The sequence below is a fragment of the Triticum aestivum genome, chromosome 2B (assembly GCF_018294505.1).
Source record: "Triticum aestivum cultivar Chinese Spring chromosome 2B, IWGSC CS RefSeq v2.1, whole genome shotgun sequence".
Classification (NCBI taxonomy): domain Eukaryota; kingdom Viridiplantae; phylum Streptophyta; class Magnoliopsida; order Poales; family Poaceae; genus Triticum; species Triticum aestivum.
The window spans coordinates 253,618,723-253,627,024 of NC_057798.1; the positions used below are offsets into that span (position 1 = coordinate 253,618,723).

At 51.0% G+C, this 8,302-nt stretch overlaps 1 protein-coding gene across 2 annotated transcripts; it reads right to left on the minus strand.

Annotated features, from left to right (window-relative positions):
• Positions 1–2,972: 2,972 nt before the first annotated feature.
• Positions 2,973–7,995, minus strand: LOC123044626 (putative receptor-like protein kinase At4g00960). 2 transcript variants are annotated; one of them, XM_044467429.1, is made up of 7 exons: positions 7,099–7,995; positions 6,865–6,987; positions 6,654–6,775; positions 6,351–6,567; positions 3,809–4,046; positions 3,562–3,715; positions 2,973–3,461 (listed from the first exon to the last, which is right to left on the minus strand). In XM_044467429.1, exons 1-7 carry the CDS (start codon positions 7,928–7,930, stop codon positions 3,123–3,125), a joined length of 2,025 nt encoding a protein of 674 aa, XP_044323364.1. In that variant the 5' UTR covers positions 7,931–7,995; the 3' UTR covers positions 2,973–3,122. The 2 variants fall into 2 exon arrangements, with proteins under 2 accessions (XP_044323364.1, XP_044323363.1); XM_044467428.1 differs by having other exon boundaries at positions 2,982–3,461; positions 3,809–4,049; positions 7,099–7,994.
• Positions 7,996–8,302: the final 307 nt, after the last annotated feature.

The following is an 8,302-nucleotide window of genomic DNA, read 5'->3' on the forward strand; positions in this document are numbered from 1 at the left end:
ATCCTACGCACACGCAAGATCATGGTGATGCATAGCAATGAGAGGGGGAGTGTATCTTCATACCCTTGAAGATCGCTAAGCGGAAGCGTTTATCAACGCGGTTGATGTAGTCGTACACCTTCACGATCCACCCCGATCAAGTACCGAACGTACGGCACCTCCGCGTTCAGCACACGTTCAGCTCGATGACGTCGTCGCCTTCTTGATCCAGCAAGACGGGCGAAGTAGTAGATGAGTTCCGGCAGCACAACGGCGTGATGACGGTGTTGGTAAAGAACAATCTCCGTAGGGCTTCGCCTAAGCACTATGGAAACTATGACGGAGGATAAACTAGAGGGGACGGGGTTGCCGGCACATGGCTTGGTGTTTCTTGATGTTTCTTTGGTGCTAGCCCTGCCCCTCTATTTATATGTTGAGCCTTGGGGTCAAAACTTGGAGTAAAAGCCTCCACAAGTCGGTTTCACCCGAAAGGCAAGAGTCCTTCCCGGACTCCAGGGCCAGACGCCAGGGTTCCCGGCGTCTGGACCCAGACGCCAGGGACCCTCGCGTCTGGCCCCTGGACTCCGCAAAACTTTCTTTTGCGCCTTCCAAAAACCTTGCGGGCTTTCCCCTTTGGCCCAAATAAAGTGTTCTCGTACCCAAACATTTTGGGAAACATCCGGAACCCCTTCCGGTGAATTCTGGAACCCTTCCGGAGACCAAACACTATTATCACATATATCAATCTTTATCTTCGGACCATTCCGGAGTTCCTCGTCATGTCCATGATCATATCCGGGACTCCGAACATCATTCGGCCACCACATACATAACTCATATAATACTATATCGTCAACAAACGTTAAGCGTGCGGACCCTACGGGTTCGAGAACTATGTAGACATGACCGAGACACTTCTCTGGTCAATAACCAATAGCGGAACCTGGATGCCCATATTGGCTCCTACATATTCTACGAAGATCTTTATCGGTCGAACCACATAACAACATACGTTGTTCCCTTTGTCATCGGTATGTTACTTGCCCGAGATTTGATCGTCGGTATGACCATACCTAGTTCAATCTTGTTACCGGCAAGTCTCTTTACTCGTTATGTAATGCATCATCCCGCAACTAACTCATTAGTCACATTGCTTGCAAGGCTTATAGTGATGTGCATTACCGAGAGGGCCCAGAGATACCTCTCCGACAATCGTAGTGACAAATCCTAATCTCGAAATACGCCAACTCAACAAGTACCTTCAGAGACACCTGTAGAGCTCCTTTATAATCACCCAGTTACATTGTGACGTTTGGTAGCACACAAAGTGTTCCAAAGGTATTCGGGAGTTGCATAATCTCATAGTCATAGGAACATGTATAAGTCATGAAGAAAGCAATAGCAACATACTAAACGATCAAGTGCTAAGCTAACGGAATGAGTCAAGTCAACCACATCATTCTCCAATGATGTGATCCCGTTAATCAAATGACAACTCATGTCTATGGCTAAGAAACTTAACCATCTTTGATTCAACGAGTTAGTCAAGTAGAGGCATACTAGTGACATTATGTTTGTCTATGTATTCACACTTGTACTAAGTTTCCGGTTAATACAATTTTAGCATGAATAATAAACATTTGTCATGAAATAAGGAAATAAATAATAACTTTATTATTGCCTCTAGGGCATATTTCCTTCAACTTTGCAACCCTAGTCCCCTCCGGTGCCTATATAAACCGGAGGGGTTAGTCCTTAGAGGCAATCACAGTCATATAGGCTAGACATCTAGGGTTTAGCCATTACGATCTCGAGGTAGATCAACTTTTGTAAACCCTATACTCATCAAAGTCAATCAAGTAGGAAGTAGGGTATTACCTCCATTAAGAGGGCCCGAACATGGGTAAATATCGTGTCCCCTGCCTCCTTTTACCTTCGATCCTTAGACACACAGTTCGGGACCCCCTACCCGCGATCTGCCGATTTTGACACCGACAATACCCATTAATGACGTTGACCATTGTTAATCCTCCATGTGTCGGCCCCTTAATCATCAACGGAGCCATGTGTCAACTATTCATTCGAACAAGTATCGCCTGTCCAATGCCGACATGCGCCTATGAAGCGACGATATGTGGCATGAACTAGTTAAAAAGACCGACCCAGTCAAAGGCATGCTTAAGTCCCACTACGACTTGTGTCAATTAATCCCGGCAACAGTCTATGGGACATTCGGCATTACTATGGTCCGTCGATAGTTGCGGCCCATTGACAAACCGTGTTGACTTTGGACCATTTACAGGTTGATGTGTCTTTCGGCCTGTTAGCGTCAGGTATTTTCTTTGGGCCCATTTGCGGCCAAGTGTCTTTTGTCCTATTGATGGCTTGCGGTTTTATTTGGCCCTTTTATGGCCCGATATATGTGTCTTTTAGCATGTTGACGGTCTGTCGTGTTTTGGGCCCATTTTTCGGACCGAGCTGCTTTTGTGGTCTATTAGCGGCCAGTGGTGTTATTGGGTCCATATACAGTCCAGTGTGCCTTTTCGGCATGTTAAAGGCCCATGGCGAATTGAGGCCATTTAGGGCCCAACATATACTTCGAGTAGGCCGGAGAGAGAAGGCAAAGTGCCACTGGCAAGGTGGGGACACATGCAGGGCTCGATCCTGCCAGTGAGGGCTCAAACCCTAGCTCCCCCCGGTGTAGGACGACACACTAGCAGAGGAGAACATTTTGACTAAAATGATTTCTTTTGTGTTCCCATTTTACCCTTGGACTACTTTTGAGAGGGAACAAGGACGCGGTTTGAAACGGTGCAATGATGAAAATGCCCACACAAAATCATGTGCAGTAAAACGAATCTGGACTGTTGCGTTCACTCGATTTAACGCCCATATAGATTTGATGTACCATAATCAGACTCTGATTTTAATTCCAATGTAGTGAGACCTTTTGTATGCCAGAACTTAGCATCTCCCTGGCTTCATTTCTGTGCGATCGGTCATCGAGTTAGTTGCTTAATATACTTCATTTTGTTGTTTGGGTGTTTCAAAGTGCATCTTTTATCCAAGAACCAAACCCTGATGATATTCCAAACCGCTCTTGTTTGTCTTTCGCTTATCTAAGATACAATATATAAAAGAAATTATCTAGGATATGCGTCAGTAATTGTGAGCCCATTCACAGAGGTGTTTTCAAAGACCACCTCAGAGCGGTTGTACACGTAGATGCCCTGCTGGCATGGCGGAGAAGGTGAGTTTGAGTCTTCCCCGAAGAAGAATGCAGGCTGTGCCGGTGGCTGAAGCTCCATGTCCTCCCTGTTCAACATGAAGATGATGGATGGGATGTCAGGCCTGTCGTCAGGGTCTGCTTGGACGCACAGCAACCCAATGTGGATACATCTTAGCGCCTGGATTCGGGGGTGTCCTTCAAGTGATTCATCAATCATCTGTAATATCGTCCCTTTGGTCCAACAAGTCCATACCTATTGACGTCAGTTTGTTACTACTTGAAACTAGTCGAAAGATATGTTTCATCCATGATAATAAGGTTGCGGGCTTGCTGCGATATACAGATCCACTTACATCACTTAGGAGATTCACCGTGTCCGTCTCGCAATCATCGGAGCCACAGTTCCTCCTCTTGGTTACAATTTCAAGCACCAAGACACCAAAGCTGAAAATATCGATCTTTGGCGACACGTTTCCATGTATTGCATACTCTGGCGCCATATACCCGCTGCAGATGATTATCAGTTAGGCATAGAAAGTTAGAAACACATATCTTGATATCTGCAAATATGTGAAAGCCCTTTTGTATGCAGTTGCTTACTATGTTCCAACAACTCTAGCTGTCATGGTTTGAGTATGGCCTCCGACTTGCAGCCTAGCTAACCCGAAGTCCGCAATCTTCGGATCCATGGCATCATCAATCAGAATGTTGTTAGCTTTCAGGTCTCGGTGGATGATCCTTACGCTCGAGTCCTCGTGAAGATACATTATGCCCTTGGCAATTCCGAGAATGATGTTGTACTCTTCATCCCAGCTTAGTGTGTTTCTTCGACTAGCATCTACTGCAACGTATTGTTCAACTTTTATCAGGAGCTGCTAATGGAAACTTCAGTAATTTCTTACACTAACAGAATGTACTTTGCACTAGTCTAACTGTCTACGGTATGGACCTGTAGCAACTTCCTTTCCAGAAATGCTACAGTGAGTATGAATGACTATTAAAGAAGGTATTTCCAAACAACTCACTTCATGATTCCTCTGTTCTGCAAAGAGAGCCTTGGCTCAGTGGTTGGGCATGCGGTTGTGCAGCCTAACGACCCGAGTTCAATTCCTAGAATTGACAGGTGATGCACGGGGGTTTTCCCCCGTTTATTGAGGATCAAGTTTGGTGTGTGGTGAAACCACTCATCAAGAAATATCTTGATACTCATTTAAAAATATCTGAGGACCATGTTTATCTTGGTACTCATACTAAAATGGCCGTATGCATCCCTAGTTGGTGCAGAGGCTGGAAAGTGAAATTCTCTCCCATTTTTAAAAGATACGACAGCGATTCCCTCGTCCCGTTCCCTCGCGTCGCCCTCTCGAGGGCGACTCGGGGGCACCGACCTCCCCTTCCCGATTCCTTCCCTCGCCGCCGCCGGAGACGGGCGTCGGGTCCCCCGCGCGGCCGCCGATGAGGGTGGCGGCGAGGCCCTCGGCCGCGACGCCGCTCGGGCTCGGGCCTAGGGTTTGAGGCGGCGGCCTCTGCTAGTGAGGGCAGCGGCGTCCTGGCGGCGGGCGGCGCTCGCCGGAGTTGAGGGCGGCGTCTACTCAGCCGCGCGGGCGGCGAGTTGGCGGTGGATGCGGGCGCCGCGTGGAGGGATCCCCTGCTGCTCTCCTCGCCAGATCTGAAGACGGCGCCCCCGTGCTGCTGCTTCCTCCTCGTTAGTCCGGCCAGATCCGGTGGCGGACTGCGTGGATGTGGGGTTGGGAGCTCTGAATCGGAGTAATTTCTTGGCCGGCTGCGGCGGCCACGACGCCGGCGGCGCTCTAGGCGCTGTTTCCTTCTTGAAGGCGGCTTCGAGATCCAGCTCCCTCCCCCTCGTCCTCCCCCTGCACCCGGGTGAAAATTCACAACTTTGGTTGGGCAGCGGCGGTGCCCTGCTCCGTCACCTTCTTGAAGGCGCCGCTTTGGGTCCGCGGGGAGGTGGGACAGCTGCAGCGTGTTCTTGGCGTTCCTGATGGCGGCGGTTCTATCTTTAGTGGTGTCGCTTCGCCATGGCGGTCGGCTGGTCCGGCTCTCGTGGTGATTGTGGTGCCCAACTCTTCGCCGTGTCTTCCTGGGGTGCTCCCATCCCGTTCAGAGAGGCTGGAGGTGGAGCGGCTTCATCTTGCACGGAGCTTCGGTGGAGATGTCAAGTCATTCCTGACCGACAGGTGCTACGCTTTGTCATGCCTGGTCGGCAGGTGCTACGCACGACAGATCTTCCAAAGACTTCAAGCTATGTCGGCTGGTGGTACTTGGCAGCATGGTGCTGATGTGTATCAGTGGCGACCGCGACATGCTGAGTTGTTTGCGTGTAGGGAGGAGGTGCCGTTGGACGTTGTGGTGGCGTCGACGACAGCTGGACCGAGCAAGGTTGATGCATCAGTATAGTTCTGAAGATGGAGCGGTGGCAGTTGGCGGCGGCGGCCTCTGAGTGCACGCCAGACCGGTGAGACCCATGCCCGGCAGGCGTCCTGGATGGGACCTCAGGTCTTAGATATTAGGTTTGGCTGCGATGTCTGTTTGGTATTAGGCCCAGGCTATCTGCGCCTCTTCATCAACTGGATAGAGTTGCTTATATGGCGGCTTTAGTCTTACTGTTGTATTACTTTGTAAGGTCTTGTGAGAATAATTAATAAAGTGGCCGTATGCATCGCCCAGATGCAGAGGCCGGGGGTCATCCTCCTTTTCTAAAAAAAAATAATTCCTCTGTTCTCGGCATATTTTGGTGGACAATTTTGTATCACAACCAACGGCTAGTTTTTCATGAGACCTGACGTACCAGCTAATATAGTACTCCCTCCGTCCGGAAATACTTGTCGGAGAAATGCCTAAAAATGAATGTATTAGAACTAAAATACATCTAGATACATTCATTCCTCCGACGAGTATTTCCGGACGGAGGGAGTACCACTCCCTCCGTCCCATAATATAAGAGCGTTTTTTACACTAGTGTAGTGTAAAAAACGCTCTTATATTATGGGACGGAGGGAGTAGTTCCGTGTTTCAAATCTCACAATATTCTGAAACACGTAGTACAAACTGATAACTCAGAGGAACATTGAAAGAGTTTTTAGTATATGGAGATGTGAGTGGAAAGGATGCAGGGAAATACCAAAAAGGAAGTTATCGAGGCTCCCGTTCTTGATGTATTCGTAGACAAGTAGCATCTCCTTCTGATGCCAGCAAAACCCCAGTAGCCTAACAAGGTTCTTGTGCTGGAGCTGTGCCAACACCAGCACTTCATTGCGGATCTGATCCAGTCCATGTCCAGCACCAGCACCATCTATAAGTTTCTTCACTGCTATTTCCTGCCCGTCCGGGAGGTTTCCCTGAAGCAGAGGTTATTTTTCAGTAGAAGAACAGACAGAGTGCGCCAAATAGTTTCACCCTGCATTCTCCAAGCTTGTCTATTTACCTTGTATACAGTTCCGAAACCGCCTTCTCCAAGCTTATGCTTCTCTGAGAAGTTTCCGGTTGCCTCTTGCAGCGTCGGAAAATCGTAGATAGTGCACTTCCCCCTCGCCATTTTGTTAAATGCTGTTCCACACACACATAAGAGACGCCACTACAGTTTGTAGTGCCAATAATATCCAGTGCTTTGAGCAAGCAGTTGACCAGTTACTCACAGTCATCATGCTTCTTGGCCTTTCTTCTCTTGAAGCGAATAAAAGCAAAGACTGCAAGAATCAACATCAGGACGGCGAAACAAGCGGCGCCTGTAGAGATCCCTGCCACTCTCCCTTTCCTCCCTGCATTGAAATCAAACAATGGATACAACATCAAACGGAGTTTTCAAGTAGTACGTACGTGGAATGATGTGGAATTTGCGCCAGATGGGGAAACCGAGAACCAGACCCGACCTGCTGGCGTCTCTGCGGTAGCAATCGAAGGCACGGCTGCGGGTGCTGGTGCCGGCGGCGCCGAGAGCTTCACCATGGCGCCGCCCGTGTAGAACGGGTTCACGCCGTACCTCAGGTTGCACCAAACCCCAAGAGCTCGGCCGCCAGACTTCCCGTTCTGGAACAAGAACCACGGCGCGGCTCCGATGAAGCCGCCGAGGCAGCCTCGGCACTGCGCGGCCGTCATCTCCGGCACGCACTGCGCCAGCCCGTAAATCTTCGGGTAGTACGTCGCGTCGAAGCTCCCCTCGCCCGTGGCGAAGTACTTCTTGGCGGGGTCGCCGCGAGCGGCCACGGCCTGGTCGACCGTCGCGTTGAGGAGCGCGAGGGCGGCGGCGTTGAACCAGGCCGCAGGGGCTGTGAGGTTCTCCTCGTCCGAGGAGTAGGTGCCGGCGGGGGATTCCACGCCTATGAAGTCCAGGAAGCGCTGGTCGGAGAAGCGGAGGACGCAGTCGTCCTGGTAGATGGCGACGTCCTTGCTGTTGGGGCAGCCGCGCTGCGCGCCCGGGAAGCCCGCCGCGACGCAGGCGCGGCAGGACGAGGCGTTGGCGTCGCCACGGCAGAGAGCCAGCGCGGAGATGAGGTCCGGCACCACGCCCACGGTGGCCGTGGCGAAGCCGGCCGGCGATGCCGAGACGTTGGCCGGTAGCGCCGCGGCGAGCAGGCCCAGATTGGTCTGATAGGTGCTGTTGGCCGCGTAGGCGCCGCTGGCGCATGTGGTGGACTGCCACTGCGTCCCCTGGGCCGCGGCCAGCGGCAGCAGCACGACCGCGAGGAGGTAGCCGCCCAGCATGGTTGTCTCTGGCAGAAAGCGGAAGAGATTGAGGCACGAGCTGGCTGCACAATCGACAAACAACAGCTCCGGGATTGCCATGCAACTTCGCGAAAGAAGCGGTTCAAAAAAGGAAAAACTTGAGGAAAGAAAAAGGGTACTGCTGCAAGTGGCTGATTTTGACCCATCAGTACAGTCGTTGAACTCAACTTGTCCGCGTCACGACGATACTACGCAAGCGCGCCAGGTTTCGGCTCCGCCGGGATCGTTGCCGTCGGGTCAGGGGCTCTTAGAGCATGGCCAACGGGCCACGCTGGACCGGTGCCCCAGCATACCACGTAGGTTCACAGAGTCCAACTCAGCTAAAGGTAATGTTTGCAGAGGCAAACCACT

Excerpts from the sequence above, each read along its gene's own strand:
- LOC123044626 (XM_044467428.1), bottom strand. The coding sequence starts at position 7,930 with ATGCTGGGCGGCTACCTCCTCGCGGTCGTGCTGCTGCCGCTGGCCGCG. Across the intron at positions 6,568-6,653 it reads GTTTCGGAACTGTATACAAG|GGAAACCTCCCGGACGGGCA; the intron begins GTAAATAGACAA and ends CCTCTGCTTCAG. Across the intron at positions 4,050-6,350 it reads CCTCGATAACTTCCTTTTTG|TAGATGCTAGTCGAAGAAAC; the intron begins GTATTTCCCTGC and ends AATACGTTGCAG.